This window comes from Bubalus bubalis, chromosome 5 (genome assembly GCF_019923935.1).
Source record: "Bubalus bubalis isolate 160015118507 breed Murrah chromosome 5, NDDB_SH_1, whole genome shotgun sequence".
Classification (NCBI taxonomy): Eukaryota; Metazoa; Chordata; class Mammalia; order Artiodactyla; family Bovidae; genus Bubalus; species Bubalus bubalis.
The window spans coordinates 16,428,574-16,450,373 of record NC_059161.1 but is presented as its reverse complement, the minus strand read 5'-3'; the positions used below and the strand labels follow the sequence as shown (position 1 = coordinate 16,450,373).

At 40.8% G+C, this 21,800-nt stretch overlaps 1 protein-coding gene across 10 annotated transcripts in view; it reads left to right on the top strand.

Moving 5' to 3' along the window:
- SMG7 (SMG7 nonsense mediated mRNA decay factor) overlaps positions 1-21,800 on the top strand; it is an 86,384-nt gene extending 64,584 nt beyond the window's left edge. For 4 of the 10 annotated variants that reach the window (XM_025285497.3, XM_006048642.4, XM_025285494.2 and 1 more), the window contains 15 exons: positions 2,327-2,489; positions 2,837-2,993; positions 5,903-5,973; positions 7,606-7,666; positions 8,807-8,926; positions 9,584-10,010; positions 11,837-11,981; positions 12,450-12,832; positions 13,702-14,073; positions 14,817-14,966; positions 16,941-17,021; positions 17,500-17,659; positions 18,309-18,479; positions 18,595-18,740; positions 19,380-21,800. In XM_025285497.3, the coding sequence (XP_025141282.1) occupies positions 2,327-2,489; positions 2,837-2,993; positions 5,903-5,973; positions 7,606-7,666; positions 8,807-8,926; positions 9,584-10,010; positions 11,837-11,981; positions 12,450-12,832; positions 13,702-14,073; positions 14,817-14,966; positions 16,941-17,021; positions 17,500-17,659; positions 18,309-18,479; positions 18,595-18,740; positions 19,380-19,493 (2,721 nt within the window). In that variant the 3' untranslated portion in view covers positions 19,494-21,800. Of the gene's footprint in view, positions 1-2,326; positions 2,490-2,836; positions 2,994-5,902; positions 5,974-7,605; positions 7,667-8,806; positions 8,927-9,583; positions 10,011-11,836; positions 11,982-12,449; positions 12,833-13,701; positions 14,116-14,816; positions 14,967-16,940; positions 17,022-17,499; positions 17,660-18,308; positions 18,480-18,594; positions 18,741-19,379 lie in introns of all 10 variants that reach the window. The other 6 variants (XM_025285496.2, XM_025285495.2, XM_044942744.2 and 3 more) reach the window with 6 other exon arrangements.

Below are 21,800 nucleotides of genomic sequence, written 5' to 3'. Positions count from 1 at the left end.
ATTGAAATGTCAGAAGAACATTGTTGGAGTGAAATTTTAGCATAGTTGAGTAAGTATTTCTAAAGCTTTTACAGACAATTAGTATTATCCACATGTAAACCTCAGTGTATCTGTCTTACCAGCAAGTCTTTATCTACTAAGCAGAAACATGTACCAACTTGAGAGGTCCTTAAGTCCTCATTGGAGGACTTAAGATCTGGGTTTAGGAACTGAGATACATGGCTTTTATATCTGTTAAATGTGTGCTGTTTCTTAACAGTATTTAGTTCAGTATAATCCTTAACTGCTGTTGAAAGTGTCTTTGAGTAACAAAAAGTCAGTCCCGGTTTAACCTGTTACTAAAATGCAATCCAAATGTTATGAAATTACAACTTAATAGTTATGTATTTCTAAAAGTATGGGTTATTCCTTCACTAAGTGTTTGAGTCCTATTGTATAATCTGCACTTCTCTCACTTCTCTAAGCTTTTAGAGATATAGGGGAGAACAGGACACAGTCTGTACCTTCATGAACTTGCATTATCATTTGCCAGTCCTAGGCTGCTCTCATATGCTATGTTTCTGTACATAAACTAGGAAAAAAATTATTTAATTTTGTTCAGTAGAACATTGCCTTCTAAAATAAATGCCACTGGATTTATAGATACAAGGGATACATTACTATAAATTATACTCATAGAAAAGCACACTTCTTGAAAAACAATATTCTCATGCCAATTTTATGTGTTTATGTACATAGTCAGCTGATCTGTAAAGTTGGATGTAGAGAACGAAAGAAGAGTTTTACAGGAGCACTCTGGGAACGAAATAGCATTTCAAGATATTCAGAGTAAAGGAAAGAAAAATGGTCGATGCCATTTGAAAAGGAGTAAGCATTCTTGATGTATATACTGGAAAGACAGATGGCAGGATGATAGGGAGAATAGAATTAAAGAGAAATAGAACTGTGTTTTTTCCAATGATAATGTGAAAGATCTTGTTAGTAGAATTATGGAACTTATTCTGGATGTTTCACATTCTTTATGGTAAAAAAAAAAAAAAATCTCAGAATAGGCTGGACACAAGCAGCTATAAATTTATGAGATGGTAGGATCTCTTGTCACTGCTGGTAGAAGTGTAAGTGACATAATCCATTTCCCATCATAAGGCTAGTGGCAGTGAACCCCACTTTCTCCAGAAGTTTTGCCTGGGGAGGGAGGGTATTTGTCCGTGGCTGAAGTGTAAGGTGAAACCAGGATGTCATCTCTAATAGCTATCAAGTTTGTCAGGAACTTGTGTTGGAAAACTGTTTTCTGTGGGAGTACTCTACACTACTGCAGATATTGAGGTAGCAGGGTGATGAAGTTAAGGCAGCTGAGAGCATGCAGGTGAAGCCTTCCTCACAGGGATGCTCCACAGGTCACTGTGAGCACACACTTCTTAAGTCAAAGAAATGTGGTTGTGAAGGCCATTGCTCTCCTGATAGAGGAACGTGTCAGTATAATTATTTGTACAAATGCCTATTCAGTTCAGTTCAGTCGCTCAGTCATGTCCAACTCTTTGCGACCCCATGAACCTCAGCACGCCAGGCCTCCCTGTCCATCACCAGCTCCCGGAGTCCACCCAAACCCATGTCCATTGAGTTGGTGATGCCATCCAACCATCTCATCCTCTGTCGTCCCCTTCTTCTCCTGTCCTCAATCTTTCCCAACATCAGGGTCTTTTCAAATGAGTTGGCTCTTCGCATCAGGTGGCCTATAATACTTGTTAATGACTGCTTTGGATTATCATTTACCCTGTGTTTCAGATATGTTTTTGCTATATATCTCATTTATAAATAAATTTCTTTAAATGTGTCAAGCCTTTGAAAGAGTAAACTTTATGACCAAGTTTGGAAGACATTTGTTACGTGCCAAGAGTAAAACATGCATTTTGCCTCTTTTTACTTGAAATTTTGATTTTCCTATGTGCACCTATTTTGTCATCATTGGTCCTGGTTTCATATTTTAGTATGTTTCCATCTCTTATAAAACAGCTTCTGATGAATTAAAATGTATAAATTTATTAATAGTCCTCTAAAAAGTTTTTCTCGGATCATATTAAAAAATACATAGTTTCTTGCAGTAAAAAGCATTGTTAAAAAAACAAAAAACAGCTCTGTGGTGACTGGGTTAAATCTTTTCAGGGCAGAAAGTCAACATGAGAAACATCAGACTGCATCAAATTCAATTAAAATACTCATCTATAAATGTTACCCTTGTGGTTTAAATGCAGACTGCCAGTTTAATTGTGCTGAAGACAGCTTCAGTTCTTGATAATATATTCAGTATTCCTGTCTTCTTTTACAGAGGCTGCTATTCCAGAAAGCTTTCAACTCTCAGCAGTTAGTTCACGTCACTGTCATTAACCTGTTTCAACTTCATCATCTTCGTGACTTTAGCAACGAAACGGAGCAGCATAGTTATAGCCAAGATGAGCAGCTGTGTTGGACACAGTTGCTGGCCCTCTTTAGTGAGTATTAAATCATTTAACTTCCTGTGCCATCTTTTTTGGGAAGCATGAACTTTGACATTTTCATCATTGCAACAAACCATTAGTAACATGAAAAAGTGTTTATTTCGTAATACTGAATTAGGAGGCCTAAACCCTAAGTTCTCTCCTTTTATCTGCTGACATCCCCTTCATCAACAGTATCTGTGACATTTCTAATGTAGAAAAGAAGATGTCTTTTTAGAAGGAAGCTGTAAGATATTTAAGTGTTAAGTAGCATACAGCCCAAGGCTCGTAGTAATATTTTAATTTGGACTGGTACACAATTTCAAATATTTTATTCTTTGTGCACACATTTTTTCTTTAAGTGTCTTTTCTTGGCATCCTGTGCAAGTGTCCTCTCCAGAACAAGTCTCAGGAGGAATCCTACAATGCCTATCCCCTACCTGCCGTCAAGGTGTCCATGGACTGGCTGAGACTCAGACCCAGGGTGTTTCAGGAGGCAGTGGTGGATGAAAGACAGTAGTAAGTATCTCGGAATTTCCCATTAGCTGTGTGCTTTGTTTGTTTGATATCCACAGATATGTAGAAACTGCCTTCTAACACAATATTGGAACAGTGGAGGACTTGTATTTTCCACCTACTCTCTAGAAATTGAACTGAAGACTTCTTTGTAAGCTTTTCACTTACTTGTTTGAATTCTTCATGGGAGGCACAATCTTAGATTTCTGACTCGCTGTGTGCTCCCGCATTCCTGCTTGCCATCCTGGGGAAAGGCATTTTTCACATTGCAAAATGAAATAGTTTGTTTCTTATTCATTACAATACACCCCAATTTTCTGTTTAGGAATTGAAGGGAAGAGATTTTTTACTTCTTCCATTCTTTTTTTTAACTAAGCTGTTTGATGCTGACTTTCAGTAACACCCAGTTGGAGTTATATTTGTTCTAAGCATAGAGGATTGGATATTATTTGGGCTCTCATGATTTTCCGTGTAATCTCTACTCAGAATATTCCTGACAGTTCTTAGGAATTATTCCTTAGACAGTGACAAATGAAAGTTTTCAGTTTACCTTTGGCCATAGGAATAAATGGGCTTCCCTGGTGGCTCATTGGTAAAGAATTCATCTGACAATGCAGGAGCCGCAGTTTCAATTCCTGGTCAGAAAGATCCCCTAGAGAAGGAAATGACAACCCACTCCAGTATTCTTGCCTGGAAAATCCCATTGTCAGAGGAGCCTGGCAGGTTATAGTCCATGGGTTCACAAAAGAGTCAGACATGACGTAGCCCCTAAACAACAATAGAATAAATACCTGCAGTAAGGCTTTGCAGTGAGTGAGAAGCTTCTCTCCTGCATACTTTGATGGTGGATATTGGGAGAGTCTCTGAAATTTCTACTTTGTGGCTCAGCATCTACATATTGACCAAGGTCACAACCTGAAAAATGTCCTAGCCACATTCAGGACCCCATGATCCCTCTTATTTTGTGCTTGTCTTACCTCTTCTCCCCTCAAATCTAACTTTAAGTGCCTTCATTTTTGATATTGTCATGAACAGAGTTTAGCAACATAAGCACAGCATACTACACTTCTCTTTTTCATGCCAAGGTATTAAAGTTATATTTTAGACAGTGTTTTCTTGCACAGAGTTTTCATTTCTTAACCAGAAGCTATACCTTTTTCCTTATCATGTGTACTTTAGAACTTGTGTTTGGTTCAGTAAGCTGTATTAGTAATGTTATGAAAAAGCATTGGTATTTTTATTTAGCTTTTTTTTGTTCCTATACAGTGAGTGATCTTTTAGGCCTATTCTGTGCATTCCCATTTCTTTTCTTTTCTTTTCTAATTTTTTTTCACCGTGCCACATAAGTTGCAGGATCTTCGTTCCCGCACCAGTGATTGAAGCTGGGTCACAGCAGCGACAGACCCAAGTCCTAACCACTGGGCTGCCAGGGAACTCTCTGTGCATTCTTATCATCGCAAAGGATATTCAACCAGAAGAAATAGCTTTATTTTCAAACTTCTTTCCTTTTTCTTCCGTATCATTTACTCTTCTCCCTTTCTTCTCTCAGATTTATTGGGATCTTTAAATTATGTCCTTGCAGGTATTTTATTTTATCTTAAAGTATGTTATTACTCATTTTCAGCTAGTTTGAGGTATTTCTCTAAAACTGAAGATTTTCCTAATGTGTCTGATACATCAAGGTGTAATAATCCTCATATCTTTTAAATGAGGGAAAAAACAATTTTCTGAACTTCAAGTAAACTTGAGTTTCTTGCTTTTGACCATTACAATTTCTAGAACTTGTTTTCTTCTATACTTTTTTGAGAACATGTTCTCTTAGACTGAATCAGTACATGAAATAGTGATTTTTTTTTTTTTTTTCTTTGTAGAAAGCAGAGTTAGACTTAAGTAGCCCACAGTGGGGTAAAGCAATATATCATTAAGTCATATTTTATACTCTTTTTTGTCTGTTTCTTGAGATCTCATATTTGTTGCATAGAGACATTGTTCTAGTCTAGCATGCTTTTTTAGGTTATTAACCTTCCTTTTCAACTGTCTCTTAATTCATTACATCCTCAAAGGCTTGTAGCAGACATTTATTCTTCAGTGTTGTTTCCTTATATATTTTTTCTATATTATTCATTTATATATATTTTAAAGTGGCGTATTCCAATATTTTAAAGTGTACAGCTGTCAGCTTCCAGGTTTTTTCTCTGATGTGATGATATGCATCCAATCTCTCTATCCTGGGCAACTCACCCTGGGCTTTTTAAATTTTCTTAAAGCCACACTCTTTTACCAACATGGTGGTTACATATTTCTAGAAAATCTTAATATTATCTTAAGTAGATTGTAATTATTTTTAATATTTTAACTAAGTATTAAGAATATTTTTTAATATTTTGCAAACTTTGGCAAAGATTTGGTGTTAGGAGACAGAGGTAAGGACATTGTAACAATGTGAACTTTTTTATATCATAAAGAAAAAGGCATATTCATCACTTTCAATGTGATATGACTATGATGTAACCACATCCCCTGTCACAGATTAAGAACTAGTAATGGGTTCCATAACTGATAATGTATGTGAAAAATATAAAAACATAATGTGCTATTTCTCTGGTCAAAGGTTTCTCAGTAAATATCCATTTTCAGTGAATAAAACTGACAAGTCAGTTTTTCTGATTGTTAAATTAGGAACCTGAGGACTGATCTGCAGTAGTAGGTCTCTGTTACGGAAGTTTGGCCCTTCTGGTGTATCTTATCTAGACACATTTGTAATTATATTTTAGGAAATCATAACAGCATTTAAAATGCTAAACCAAGAGAAAAATACATAGTCTAGGTCCTGTTGGTAACATTTTTATGGTTTATTAGCGTTCTGGTTTTTCATGCAAAAATAAAGTCTGAACTATCTGTTTAATTTACAGCATTTGGCCGTGGCTAATTTCTCTTCTGAACAGTTTCCATCCCCATGAAGAAGATCTTTCAAGTACTAATGGTAAGAGCTCCCTTAACCTTGTGTTGCTGACATTGTTCTCTGTCACTAACAGTGGGCTTAGTGAAAGTGAAAGTGAAAGCTGTTCAGTTGTGTCCGACTGTTTGAGACCCCGTGGACTATGCAGTCCTGGGAATTCTCCAGGCCAGAGTATTGGAGTGGGTAGCCTTTCCCCTTCTCCAGGGAATCTTTCCAACCCAGAGATTGAACTTAGGTCTCCCACATTGCAGGCCGATTCTTTACCAGCTGAACTACAAAGGAAGTAAATAGTGGGCTTAACGCCAGAGAAAAACAAGGTTTTGTTCTTAAGTGTTTGACTTTAAATTCAGTATCTCAGAGGAGACTTTGTGCTTTGCATTGGTTAAGTGGGTGGAAATAGAGGTAATAATCCTCTTGTAATTCTCTCAGCTTATTCTCCTGTTTTGCTTCATTTGAATAGGAGTCCAGAGAGTAGTGTTTTCAGATTCTTTCCATCTTCCCTTCTTCCTCATTCTTAATAGTTATTTTTTGGGGGGACTAATGTGAACAACATTACTCTGTCAAAATAATACTTGCTTATCAGGACATTTGGGACATACAAACATAAAGAACACAAGTCCCCCTTAGTTCTCTCATACAGAAATACTCTCCGTACTATTCACGATACTCTTATTTTCTTTGAGGCTTTTACTTCTTTGTACATACATATACCTGCATGTGATTGATATCATATCGTTAAAGTTATGTGATATAGTCCACAAGAATCTGCCTGCAATACAGGAAGCCCAGGTTTGATCCCTGGGTCTGGAAGATCCCCTGGAGAAGGAAATGGCAACCCACCCCGGTATTCTTGCCTGGAGAATTCCATGGACAGAGGAGTCTGGTGGGCTACAGTCCATGGGGAGTGGACATGACTAAGCCACACACACACACACACACACACACACACACACATGCTTTATAAATTTAACGAGATACTGTTAGAATTTTCCTTTGTCATTTAAACATTTTGGAACATGAATTTTTAAAGGCTGCTTAATATTCCATCCTATGGCTATGCCATAATTTATTTAATCATTATCCATTTGCTTAAAACTTTGCCCCATTATAAGTAGCACTGCATTGAACAAACTGTAATTGACTCCTTTCTGATTATTTTTCTTCCATTAGATCAGTGCCCCTCAAGCATCATATTTGCAAATGAATCACTTGGGATCTTGTTAAAATGCAGTTTATGATTCCGTAGGTTTGGGATAATGCCCACGATTCTGTATTTCTTACAAGCTCCTGGGTGATGTAATGTTGGTATTCAGTGCTTTGAGTTAACAAGGAGATAATCTAAACATTGTGATTAATGGATCGAGCTATGAATTTTTAAGGCTGCTAGGGGAAAAAATAGTCCTTCGTACCCATCCTCCTCAGCCTTGAGTCATAGGTGAGTATGAGGGCAATGTCACGGGCTCAGAGGCCACAGGTCGGGGCTTGACAGGTAAGTTATTTTATCACAGTAACTATAAAGAGGAACAGAGAACTATGAGCATTAATCTTTCTTTCTGTCTAGAAAATATTCTTTTTTTAATATAGGAAGCAATATCCTGCTGAACAATAATATTTTAATTGAAATGTTTACAAGTCTTGATTTCTCCCGTTCTCTAGCAACACCACTTCCAGAGGAGTTTGAGTTACAAGGATTCTTGGCTTTGAGACCTTCTTTCAGGTAGGTGGCCTTTGTCACTGTTTACCTAGTAGAGTATACAAAAGCTTCCTAATGTACTTCCCTACTTAAAAGTTCTTAGTCCATTTTTACTCTGCTTCTGCAATTATAAAGTATAGATTTTATGATGTCCCATTACTAGTACAGAAAACTTCAATTTACACATCCCCAGTTGTTAAAATATCTTTTTTATCTCGATGTCCAAAAGCTTAGTTTTTCAGCCATATTTCCTGCGACTTTCACCCCCTTCCCCTCCAGTAGCTACACGTTATGCATAAACTGTGACCTGTACTGGAATAGCTCTGTATTTTTATTCCTCCAAAACGTTGTTCATGCTGTGCCTGAAACGTTCACATTCCTCTTTCATCCTTCCCTTACTTACTAATCTGTAAGCTCTTAACCATACCTGTCCAGGGTCCAGGTCAGGTATCACTTATTTTGTGAACCTTTTCAAAGCTTATCAGAAGACAGTAATGTTTCTTTTATAATGCTTCTCTTATTCTTTGCTTAGCTTTTATCTCTTCGGATTAAATCATAATTATTTGTTCCTTAAGGTCAGGAGACTCTTTATCTTTGTATCCTCAGTTTCTGGCCTACTGCCTGGAAGTTCTTAGATGCTGCTGCCATTTTTTTTTTTTTTTTTTTTTATGATAGCTTAAAGACAAATTTGAAAAACCCTTACTTTTTAGGTTGACTTACTTTTCTAATGTCAGTGAGTTTTTTGCTCTGTACACTTTATGGTATGTGTTCATTTTTTTCTGATTTAGATTGGGCCACCTTGAAATGAATAGATAATACTGTCTGTTAGAATAGATATCTCAGAGACTCTAGCATTGCCATGGTTGTTTGAAGTAAGTTACAATGTGAGCTTACTATTAAATAAAAACTTTATTTATATTAAAAAAAAAGTCATTCCTAATAAAACATTGTGATTTATTTCAACTCCTCCATGAGAAAGTGAAATATAAATAAAAATATCACATTAATATTGCTTTGTTTCATGGTATTCACAGTCTTTAAGAGTATAAATAAGTTCAAGCAAATGCAGCTAATTACAACAAATAGCTAACCTGTATGGAAAAATCTGAAGCCATTGCAGTTCATTAGGTTTAATTTTCTATAATTTGCTTATGTCAATTTTAGGAACTTGGATTTTTCCAAAGGTCATCAGGGTATTACAGGAGACAAAGAGGGTCAGCAACGACAAATACGACAGCAGCGTTTGATCTCTATAGGCAAATGGATTGCAGATAATCAGCCAAGGTATTCCTCATCAGATACATACACACACCCCATATGAGTTTTACACTTTGGTATAAAGCTATTGATTGTAAACTCTTAAGTCAAAAGGTTGGGAACACAGCATAGGATTATGACCCTAGTGATCTTTAGAATCTCTTTAATCTCTGTCCTCTTATTACCCTGCCTCTTTTAGAGGAACTGGCCTTGTCTCCCTTATTTATTACGAGATGCTTCTCCAATTTATAAACATCTGTATAAATCTTAACTAAATTGTATGTTCACAGTTATGGTGATTTGTGTTGACAAGGGCATGCGTGGTGGTCAGTTTCAGTCAAGACGGACCAGGATGATGCTTGTGCATCTCTGAGCTTCAGTTTTCACACGTATAAAATAGGAACATCAAGGGCCCAGTCTAGTGTCTTGTGCTTAAAACACGCTGAGCAAATGTAACTGTACTTACTAGAAAAATGTTAAAAGGGCCTAGGTGTGTGTTGTGGCGATGTGTGGTGGCATAATGAGAATGTGAGTTTCTACAGAACTGCTGTTTATGTTCCCCAAATCCACGCTATTGCATCCTGCTGTTTCCCACATTTTAAGGCTGTGGGACCCATACAAAGTTCAGCTGTTATTGTTTTTGATTTATGTTTTTCATATATGGATTTATTTTTACTTTTTTAGGCTGATTCAGTGTGAAAATGAGGTAGGGAAATTGTTGTTTATCACAGAAATCCCAGAGTTAATACTGGAAGACCCCAGTGAAGCCAAAGAGAACCTCATTCTGCAAGACACAACCATCATAGAGTCCCTGGCAGCTGACGGGAACCCAGGACTGAAATCAGTGCTGTCGACAGGCCGGAATCTAAGCAACAGCTGTGACACGGGAGAGAAACCAGTGGTCACCTTCAAAGAGAACATTAAGCCCCGAGAAGTGAACAGAGACCAAGGCAGAAGTTTTCCTCCCAAAGAGGTGAGAAGGGACTATAGCAAAGGAGTAGCTGTAACTAAGAATGATGGAAAGAAGGACAACAACAAGAGGAAAACAGAAACCAAGAAATGCACCTTAGAAAAGTTACAGGAAACAGGAAAGCAGAGTGTGGCAGTGCAGGTAAGCTGTGTTTGAACTGTAAAGCAGGTAGAGGAAGGCTCACACAAAAGGCAAGCGTTCCATTCGCTCCTAGACCCTTGAGAATTGGCTATTCTGGAAGCTTCCGTGCACTCTAAGAAGGCTGCATAGTAAGGTAATGTGAAGAACTATGGTAGATCTGTACTCTTGTCAGTTCACAGAAGTTGTAATGTGAGTGAAAAAATCCTAACCTGATTGGACATCTCTGTCAGTTCTCTCCAGTTTAAGTAGTAGGAAATGAGCCCAGTTGCAGAGCTCTCGATTTCACAGATAATTACATTTTCTTTGGGAGCTATAACTACGATTTTTTAAAAATTTGAGATCTTTATAGATCCCACATAGTTGAGTATGTTGAGGCTTACACAGTGATGTTTCATGGGGTTTTGTTTTTTTTTCCCCCCAGATTCACTATACAAAATGAAACACATTTTTGGAAAAAGATTTTCCTTGACATTTCTATCTGCCCCAGCCAGTAGCATTGTATAACCTCAGTGTTATCCTGACTCATGGGAATTTGTAAAGCAAGAATCCAAGTCTCCTGCTGGGGAAAGATAAACACTACTCAGTTATTAGTGACTTGTTTATATATATATGTATGTATGTATCTTTCCAAAGAGATACAGATGATTTCATACAAACAGAAAAAGGTCTTTACTCGTACTGGTCTTATTAATACCACCAATGTTTGTAGCCATTTGATTCATTAAACACATTTTGGCAAATATATTTATTTACAGTAGGCATGAGGAATCTTACATTTTTGAAAGCTGCTTTCAGATAAACAATATCTACAGTGTATTTCCCTTACAAGGTTTTTTTGGGGAAAGAACATAATAGTTCCATTTTAATAGTAATAGTAGGGGGAGAAACAGAGAAAGAACATGGTAGAAATTGAGGAAAGGCACAGGGAGAGTGAGAGGTGTTGGGGAAAGGCAAGGGACAAATGCCAAAAGAACTGTAAAGCCAGAGATCAGTGTTTTAGGGGTAAAGAGTTCAGCTATTTCCTGCCTGCTCTGCCTTCATTCTCTGAAACTGCCTCCCAGAAAGGTCCAGGAAAGTGAAATCTTCTTCCAGTCTCTCATCCCTTTTAAATCTGAGTATCTGTGATTAAAGAAAGCCTGACAATAATCAGTGTATCACCACCCTCTGTACCTCATCCTAAGTTTTCTATTAAATGCTGCCAGTTTTCCTCATTTTATTCATCTTTGTATTACTTGAGCAATGCATATGGCATCTGCTTCTCTGGCGCCACGTGTAGGATGTCAGGCCTGATTCTTTTACTGCTGAAAGTATCCTCATTTATTCTGGGGGTGGTAGGGTTGCAGGGTGGAGGGTGGATGCTTGACTGATACCTTTAAAGCCTCCCAGATGAAGTTACACTGAGGGCCAAAGTGTCTCATCTGTGAGCTAGTGGTCATTATCAATTCATGTATGTTCTTAATGAATTAGCGAATACAGGGCCCTGGGGCTGATAACATTGGCTTAAGATAATAGGCAACTGTTTCAACCTGTTGGCATTGGGTGTCTCATTTATAAAAGAAATGAGTTCTCAGTCCTCTTCCATATTTCGTACTTCTGTGATTTTGTGAAAGCAGAATAACTATACGAGTAAAACTAAGCCCTTAACAGCTTTTTGAGGTATTTAAGTAATTTGATGTTCCCATTTTTAATTTAGGTGAAGTGAATAAGCATGTACTTTACTTTTTTTTTAACATAGGGTTTTAAATCCTTTGTTAGAGTAGGTGCTGCTTTCTGTCTCATTTGAGTTTCAGATTATTATAGGTAGTCTTGCTTCTGGTTGGTCATAGGTAAAATCTCAGACAGAGTTAAGAAAGACTCCAGTGTCTGAAGCCAGGAAAACACCTGTAACTCAAACCCCAAGTCAAGCAAGTAACTCCCAGTTCATCCCCATTCATCACCCTGGAGCCTTCCCTCCTCTTCCCAGCCGGCCAGGTAAATACATGTTTTGCAATGTCTTCTGCTGAATTCCGTCTGTGTAGGAGTTTCTGTTCACCTGCTGAGAAATTCTAGACTCTGCGGGACATGACTAAATCCTTAATATCAAAAGGTATAAGGAGTTCTCTTTCCCCCAAGGTTTCAATGGTTTTTGAGCCATTTGCCTGTAGTTTATGCGCAAGTGCGTGCTCGTTGTTATGTAGGAGTGCCTGTCACTAAACGTGGCATCCGAGAAACTTTTAGGACACTCCAGTTGCCTCAGTGGATAGAAGTAGCAGGCAGTAATCTGTATTTAATTCTTGAAATCAGGTTAAAGGTTGACACTTGCATCTTACTTGATGCTTGATGCCTGTCTTTCATGATTTATTAGAAAACCTCTTCTCCACCCCAGCCCCAGATGACTAATTTTTGTCTTTCGTTTGCTAAGTTTCCTTAGAACTAAAACGATGTTCTTCTGTTTTGAAGGGTTCCCGCCCCCAACATATGTTATCCCCCCTCCTGTGGCATTTTCTATGGGCTCAGGTTACACCTTCCCAGCTGGTGTTTCTGTCCCAGGAACCTTTCTTCAGCCTACAGCTCACTCTCCACCAGGAAACCAGGTGCAAGCTGGGAAACAGTCCCACATTCCTTACAGCCAGCAACGGCCCTCCGGACCAGGGCCAGTGACCCAGGGACCTCAGCAGCCTCAGCCACCTTCCCAGCAGCCCCTCCCACCTCTGCCAGCTCCGCCAGCAGCACAGACTGCAGGCCAGCTGCAGGTTCAGGCTCTAGCTCAGCAGCAACAGTCCCCTACAAAAGCTGTGCCGGCTTTGGGGAAAAGTCCTCCTCACCACTCTGGATTCCAGCAGGTGAGTTACAAGTGTGTGTACTTCCAGCTGAGGTGAGGAGAGGAGCACCTGAAATCATTCAGTGTCAAGTTAATTAAAAATACTAGTTAATCCACCTCCCTCAGTAAAATAGAGAGCTAATGGGAAGTTGCTTTATGACACAGGGAGCTCAACCTGGGGAGGGTGGAACGGGGTGGGCAGGTAGGATGGGGTGGGGCAGGGGTGGGATGTGGGAGGGAGGGGCTGTATGTGTACCTGCGGCTGATTCAGGTTGTTGTATGGCAGAAAGCATACAACATTGTAATGCGGTTATCCTCCAATTTAAAAAACAAAAGCATTCAGCTACTTTTTGCTTAGACTTGTAATGATTATGGGAACACAGCAGTCTTCGCTGTTTAGGAAAGTTCGGTTGTTCTTTCTACTTTTGTAAAGGAGAATAGATATTACCTACCATACTTTCCTGCTACTGCTTGTCGGCTTTATAGAAAGGGATTTTCTGTAAATAATGTCCCATATTTAAACCTGAACTACAGAAGGGAAACAGAATTGTGCTCTTGATGAGATGTTAAGGGAACTGTGACACCAGTCTTAAGTATCATCATCCTGCAGCACTTGAAGCAGAAGGGGAAATGGATGCGTGCCCACCCACCCACACTCACAGCCTCATTTATTAAACCTCTTAATATTGGAATTGAAAGAGAATATGAACTCAGTGCCCTTAATCTGTTCCCAGAAAGCTCTGCGTATTGAAAAACCTAAAGAGCAAAGAACCCTGCATGACCCGGAGTTTTGTTGGTGGTAAAATCTCTCAGGTTCTCTCTGTGAGTTCTGAGTGAAGTCACATTGCATTTTTATCCTCATCTTGGTGAACCAGGCATCTCTTTTTTTAGTATCAACAGGCAGATGCCTCCAAACAGCTGTGGAATCCCCCTCAGGTTCAAGGCCCATTAGGGAAAATCATGCCTGTGAAACAGCCCTACTACCTTCAAACCCAAGACCCCATAAAACTGTTTGAGCCGTCGTTGCAACCTCCTGTAAGGCAGCAGCAGCCTCTCGAGAAAACAATGAAGCCTTTCCCCATGGAGCCATATAACCATAACCCCTCAGAAGTCAAGATCCCAGAGTTCTACTGGGATTCTGCCTACAGCGCTGCTGATAACAGAGCTGTGATGGCGCAGCAAGCCAGCGTGGACCGCAGGGGCAGACGGTCCCCGGGAGTCTTCCGTCCAGAGCAGGACCCTGTGCCCAGGATGCCATTTGAGGTGCGTGTCCTTCCCTGTCACCAGGCACTTCAGAGACCTCAGGTAGATGTTTAAAGGTCCCTCTGATTTCATTAGTGCTACAGACCGCCACTGAGTAAGTGGGTACAGCTCTTGGTGCCCTCTTCCCGCCACATAGATTTGGGGAAGCTGAAGAATGCCGTTCCTGACGTTGAACTGTGACGGTCTGGCAGAGAGGACCGTGTGCAGAAATCTCTAAGGCAGCACATTAGAGAATTCTGAGACAAAGCTCCTCTCAGTTGGGCTGAATCATCTAAGTTTAAAAGTAGATTTACTGCATATTTAAGCAAGTGGCTTTCTGAGAGGAACAGATTTAGCCTGTCACCTTTGATGGTGGAGTTCCCTGTCTTTGCCCTTTTTACTCATGAGAAACAGGTGTGTATTGGTACCTTTTAAAAAAAAAAAGCTGTTTCTCTGTTAGCCCAAGATACGCGCGTCTCTTTGCTGCCTTGCGTCGTCGCGCTGGCTGTCCACTAGCCTTCTGTGTTCTGCTCTGCTTGTCACTGTCTTTGCTTCTGTCTGTTGTCTTGATCTTTCCTTCTCATTGTCCTTGTGTCACTTTGCTTTGGTGTTTGGAAGCCGTTTCCTCTTTGCATAACGCTGTCTTCTGTTCCTTACAGCTTCCTCCTCGACTTTACCTGCCTTCATCCCCCTAATGATGCGACTACTCCGCTGTGCTTTTGTCATCCCACATTGCATCTCACTGTGATCCTTTCTGTCACTAGGATCCCAAAGGCTCCCCTCTGCTTCCTCCGGACCTGTTAAAGAGTCTGGCTGCCTTGGAGGAAGAGGAAGAGCTGATTTTTTCTAACCCTCCTGATCTTTACCCAGCTCTGCTGGGGCCTCTCGCCTCTCTTCCTGGACGAAGCCTCTTTGTATGTATTTGATGTAATTCTTTCTCTTGCTGTAACCCCTGCCTTTTCTTCTGAGATTTTGTAGTAGAATAGGTAGTTTCTTCTTTCTGGGGCTTTCCTTTTTTTACCAGAATTTTAAAGCTTATTTCCTGATTGCCCAAACTAACATTCACATGACAGTAAAATGTGGCAAAACTTTTCTGTCCCATAGTTTCCTCAAATCTTGTAGCTTTGTAATATATGTTATCCAGAGAGCATCTTGCAGGGCTGGGCACACACAGGATGTAATGCTGGGAAATTAACCTCCTTTTCAGGTGTCATTTCCACCTGGACCCAGGGATTTTAGGTGTCATTTAATCTTGCTTAGGAACAGTGAGATTTTTCCTCATGTATTCAAAATATGAAATGAAATAATGTTCCACGTGTTTTACTGAATAAAAATATTCTAGATTGATTTTACTGAACAGTAAGTGGTTCTTTTCTGTTTGGTTAACTAAGATCCCTGATCTAAATTCAGAGCCAGATTTGTAATATGAAGAGGACTCTATTTAAAAACATGATTGGAGTACCATCAATGAGTGAGCACAGAGATAAGGTCTCAGAATTGATTAGTAGTATCTTTTAAAAATAATCTTCTATACCCAGTCTGCATTTCAAAGGATGCCATTATTTACATGTTTTACTGAGGTCGGGAACTGCCAAGAAAGATGTATGCTAGGAGGTTTTTTACCCCCCTCCCTGATCTTAATAAAGTGTGAAACATTTTTGAGTTCCACATTCTTGCTGTTTCTTTCCCATAAACACAGGGTAAGAAAACGTTCACAAGACTAAAGTGCACTGATTTTAGTGCTAGAAATAAAAGCTTAATGGCTCTCCTGACAGAAACTGCCATCTCTGGCACTTGAAGTTCCCTTAAGAATTTTTCTGAGTGAGTGGCCACACAGACCTCCCCCTCCCCGCCCTCCCCAAGTGAGCAGAAATAAAAGATCCGCTGGACACCCAGATGGTAGAAGTGCAGTGGCAGCGCCTAGAGGTCGTGGAGAGCCCAGCTACTCAACTGCTGCTCCACCTGTTTGCCTTTCTTGCTGGGGTTTTTTTTTTTTTTTTTTTTTTTTTGCTGGGTGGCTTAAGGGCCTAGGGGCAGAGCGCCTTTCTGTTCACTGGTTTCCTAACCCCTTAATTCTTGTTGTGCTTACCTTCTGCTGGAAATGAACCTAATGGAGAAACAAGGAGGGGGGTGCTTTTAGTGGGGTTTTGTCATGTTAAAAAAACAACCTTAACTATAGCCCTTCCTATATTTAACATCATTAATGATGTCATGTGTGTGACAGTGCCTTGCATGTAGCAAGTGTTTAATAAATGCTTTGTTGACCAACAGTTCAGTGATAGCATCAGAGATTCCGCTTTTTTTTTTTTTAAACCAATGAGTTTCTTAAGGACCAATAAATGTAAACGACTTTAGCAAGTGTTTGAATACATACCACAGATAGAGTTGCTTAGGAACCATGCTAACAAAACCAGTTGTCAAATGGATCTAAAGGCTTTTTTAAAGTCATTAATGTCCGTTTTTTAAGATTCTAGCGAGGGGGCAACAAATTAGGAAGAAAACCGTGTTTGATCAGCTCAGCGTCTTGTTTTGAGAGTATTTTACATGCAGCTAGTGACAGGGATTCCTGAGGTTCTTACCCGGTGAATACTCAGTACTGCCAGCTTCCAGGGTCCCTGCCAGGATTTCTGTGCTTAAGTTAGAAGCACCGATCAGGAGGGTTCTGTCTGACTCACCTGTGACGACTGGCCGTTAGCGGGACCATGGTATTAATAAAAATTAATCCGAGTTGAATGGATACTTTCTAAGCTTTAATTTGTACAAGAGATGAATACAGGTATTCTTAAATTGTGGTCTTTTATTTTGCTTGTATGGTATTTTAAAATTAGTACTAAGAAAATGGAAAGCATAATTTAACTATCTTTTGTTTTCCCTCTGGGACTATGAAGAAATCCTTACTGGAGAAGCCCTCAGAGCTCATGTCACATTCATCCTCTTTCCTGTCCCTCACCGGATTCTCCCTCAATCAGGTGCGTAAACAGTGAGGCATCCTGCTGTGGGCTAGCATTTTCTTTTCCAGTCTATCTCAATACATCTGTTTTTCTCTTTCCTTTCTCTTCCATATATTGGTGTTTTCCAGGTATCTGATTTTACCACCTCCACCTCCCCCCTACCCCACCCCCTGCCCCGCTTTGATTAGGGTATACTGGAGACTTTTGTAAGTTTGAATTGTTTAACTTCTCATTAATAATAAAATCTTCGGGGCGCTCTTGTTCAGCCAAGTAAATTATTCATACTTTTTAACCTGGGCGGTTTACATAGAGCAGGATAAAGGGTGGGGGAAAGTAAAAAGCAAATGAATAAAAACAGGAAAACTGAAAGAAACATAAGTAAAAGCCTTCAAAAGTTTGTCTTGCAAAGAAAGTCTTATCGAGCATCCACGTGCATGAACACTACATTTTCTTTCATTGGAGTGAGTCTGTTAACTTGGTGGTCATTGTCTTTCAGGAACGATACCCAAATAACAGTGTGTTCAATGAGGTATACGGGAAGAACCTGACAACCAGCTCCAAAGCAGAACTTAATCCCTCAATGGCTCCCCAGGAAACATCATTGTACTCGCTTTTTGAAGGGACTCCATGGTCTCCATCTCTTCCTGCCAGTTCAGGTATTGACTAGTCTTTAAATTATAGACTTTGCATTATTACCCGTACACTCAAAAGATAGTGTGGTTTGGTAATTTTATGCATTTGGTGGTTTTTGTCTGTTACTACGATTTCTGTGTTGTCGTTTGTATTTGTTTTTAAAGTAACTTCTGAAGGAAAATAGGGTGTAAAAAAGCCTGGTGAGCTGGTTCACATAATAAATGCCATTAAAAAAAGCTGTTTTACATTCTCAGTAATGAGCACAGTTGTAAGGGAGAAAAATATGAGTTTTATCTTAAGGTTTGCAGCTGTTTTTAGTTTTATTTGTAGATATTCATTCTTTGCAGGAAAATTCTTATGGTTAGGCAATTCTGCTCTGATAGAGAAGACCAGTATATACTTATCTGAAACAGGCACACCAAAACAATGCATACGTTTGACAAAACTGTCTACATTTTTATTTTTAAGGTAAGGAACGTGCCTTGGACATGTACAGTAAGACAGACTAGTACATCTGGCAGGGTCCCTCTGGGGGCCTTTATTTTGCCTTTCTCCTGAAACCCTGTGGTTATTTTTAAGAGAATTTAAGTGATAAATCTACCGGAAACTTTCATTCTTGGTATGTTTGTGAAACATCTCTATTTAATGTCCTGCGTTGCTGTTATTCAATAGATCATTCAACACCAGCCAGCCAGTCTCCTCATTCCTCCAACCCAAGCAGCCTGCCAAGCTCCCCTCCAACACACAACCACAATTCTGTCCCATTCTCCAATTTTGGACCCATTGGGACTCCAGATAACAGGGATAGGAGAACTGCAGACCGGTGGAAAACTGATAAGCCAGGTGAGATCCAGTCTTTATTGCTTAGCAGAAGTGAACTAACTTACTCTGTGTCCTTCCTGGACCTTTGGCAGTGAAAGAACATCTTCTTGAATTATTCTTTTCTCTTCATTCCTAGCCATGGGTGGGTTTGGCATCGATTATCTCTCAGCAACATCATCCTCTGAGAGCAGTTGGCATCAGGCCAGCGCTCCAAGTGGCTCCTGGACAGGCCATGGCCCATCCATGGAGGATTCCTCTGCTGTCCTCATGGAAAGCCTAAAGGTGAGTGGATTAGGAACAAGAACCATATGAGATGTCTCTGCTTTCATTCACATAATAGCTAGTCTTATTCCTAAGGCCCTTAGGATTATTTGATTCATACTATATATCTGGCAAAGTCTTAGAAGCATGGTCTGCATTATAAGATTCTTTAAAAGGATTTTTTTTTTTTTTTTTTTTTTGAATTTTTGAATTCACTAGTGATAAACCAGTATCCTCAGGGGAACAGACATGAAGGTTTTAGTTGGATTCTAAGATTAAGAAAATTCTGACTCATCTTGAAATATTTTCTTTGCTCCTTTTCTGAACAAGTAAAAGAAGGATATCTAATTTCATAAATGTTTTGCCAGCCTAAAACCTTTCTAGTCAGTGTCTGTTCTCACATGGAGCTGAGTTTTAGTAAAAAGACTTTATAGAAAACATACTTTCACCTTTTCTGGTTTAAAATGATCTTAATGAGAACTAACTAACCAGTCTTGAAGGACCTGGTCTTACAGCAACTCCTTGTAATAGCTGGATTTTTTCAGGGTTTGGGGATCTTGGGACATACTCACCTTTATGTTTGGCTGGGATTGAAAATCAGATCCCTTTCAGACAACCAAGCATGTGACCTCTGCTGACAAGCTCTGGGCTGTTTTTCAGTCTATCTGGTCCAGTTCCATGATGCATCCTGGACCTTCCGCTTTGGAGCAGCTGTTAATGCAGCAGAAGCAGAAACAGCAGCGGGGACAAGGCGCCATGAACCCTCCACACTGAGGCCAGAGTGGCACCCTGGGAATGAAGGCTCCATAAACCATGGCATGCTGGGTTTGCAGGACTGACCCACGCAGTCCCCTGCAGGTGGCAGCCCTCTTTTCTGTGTCTCGCTGTTGAGAGGGTGTAAGTATTCCACCAGCCCGCTGAGTGTGCACGAAATGTCCGCAGTGCAACAAAAAGAAAAAACCATCAGGAACTCTCCGTCCCCCCGGGGCCTTCCGGAGGGGGAGAGGAACTGCTGTTTGTCTCACTCAGTTACCTGGTATCACCGCCTCTCACCTTCTCCATCGTGCATGTCCCCAGCCAAATGGGAAGTGAAAGCTGAGAAGGGAAGGCAGATGGGAGAAGCCAATGGGAACTTCTCAGTCCTTTTTTTTTCCTCTTTGGGGAATAAAATAGGAATCCATTAATGATTGCTTTGCTGACTGAGAATGTAGTTGAAATTACTCCTGAACATCTTTTATTATTGTTACTCTCAGTAGTAAGATATCACACTGAATTCTTCCATACACAGATGTGCTTCTTCTAGTCAGTGTGTAGCAAGGAAAAACCCCATGCACTGTTCCTGTGAGAGGTCGGTGGTGACAGGATGGGGAAACCGACCTCTTCAGCCCGTGGAAACGGTCCATGAGGGCGAGGACGCGGCCTCTGCTTGGACTCAGAAGGTTCTGGTGGGCCCTCCTCTAGCCTGGAGACTCCAGCCGAAAATGCCCTCCACTCTGTAGGTGCTCGAGCCCCCGCTGAGGATGCCGCATGGCCGGTGGTGCTGGGCTGGACTAGCCGAGGACTGCCGTAGGGCTCTAAAGGAACGTTTGTGACTCCTGTCCAGCTTACGGTAGTGTCGCAGGCAGTCCCACAGCAGGCAGGCTAATCCATTCATGGCCTGACACAGTTTAATAGGTAGAAGCTTTCAGTGTGGTTACTTTTTGTTTGGTTGGTTTTTGTGCCCCCATCCTACTTACCACCCACCTCCTCCTGTCCCTACCTCCACCCCCTTTCTACCCTGTGCTGTGTGCTGTAATCGTTCTTATTCCTAATGTGTACAACATCTCGCCAAGAAGCAACAGCATGGGGGCCAGCAGTTGGGGCCCAAAAGACAGTCTGAAGAGGAAGGAAGTGGCGGCGTGCGCATGGCCCGCTGAGCAGCCAGGCCCCTGCCCGGCTGTGGTCTCCCAGCCTCCACTTTCAGAGTGAAATTCAAGGGGACACGGACACGTGTGCATCAGGCACAGAAGGAAAACACAACGGAGTCCATTCTGGAAAAGGTGGAAGAAAGGAAAAGAAACTTTTTATCTGATATTTATTAGAAGGAAAGAGGACTGAAGATTTTTCTTGTGTAGAAACAGAAGGACAGCATTTCTGATAGTCATTTCCTGGCAAAGTAATATTTTAAGGGGAAATTATGGAAACAATCTAAATGTCCAATTGCTGTGCTAGTGTAGGGTTTGTTTTCTGGGAGGGCTCTCCTTCGCGCGCGCATGTGTGTGTGTGTGTGTGTGAGTGTTCGTGTGTGTGCACACTGGCCCGTCTGCTCCCTGGAGGGGAGGGGCGGTGCGTGTGAGTGTGTGGAGCTAGCGTGGGCCTCAAGAGCTGGAAAACAGCTACAGAGCAAAGCACATCCAGGAGCCCCGGTCGTCACTGGAGTCTGGGCAACCCCAGCAGTGAAAGGGGGTGAGAGATTCATGCTCATTGCTCTTCCGAGAGAGTGGTTGGAGTCCCGAATGCTTACATCATTGCTCTTTTAGTTTGACATGGTGTTTGGGGTTTTTTGTTTTTGATGTTTTTTTTTTGAAAGGTCTGAAAGGGTGTAGTCCCCCACCCAATGGCAACATGAAACCCTTTGTGCTTCTCTCCAGCCCCTCCTCCGTGACCACCACCCTCCCATCCCTGCCCTCCCGCGCCCCCTTCCCTGCTGCCTTTACCCACTTTGCGTGTTGGAGCTCTGCGTTTAGGCAGCCGCAACATTCCAGTGTTTGAACTGTCACCAACTCTTGCACCCTTGACACGCCCCCCAGGTTCGCCGTCTCGCTCCCGCAGTGCCCACGTCCCGTCTGCAGTCCCATTTCTGCATGAGAATTTGGTGTTTGGAATGTTTTTTGACTCTTGGGGCGGGGTTCCTCGCCTTATCATCCTCAGTGTGGAGTAATGAGGAGGGAAAGGAGAATCTTCATCAGAAACTGGTTCTGTGTAGCAAACTTTCTTTTGTGTTTCTTTTTGTTTTTGTTTATTTGTTTTGGTCTGTCTGTGCAAGACCTGCAGCTGCTGAAATCAGCTTTGCCTTTAATTAAACCATGTTCTCTCCAACCA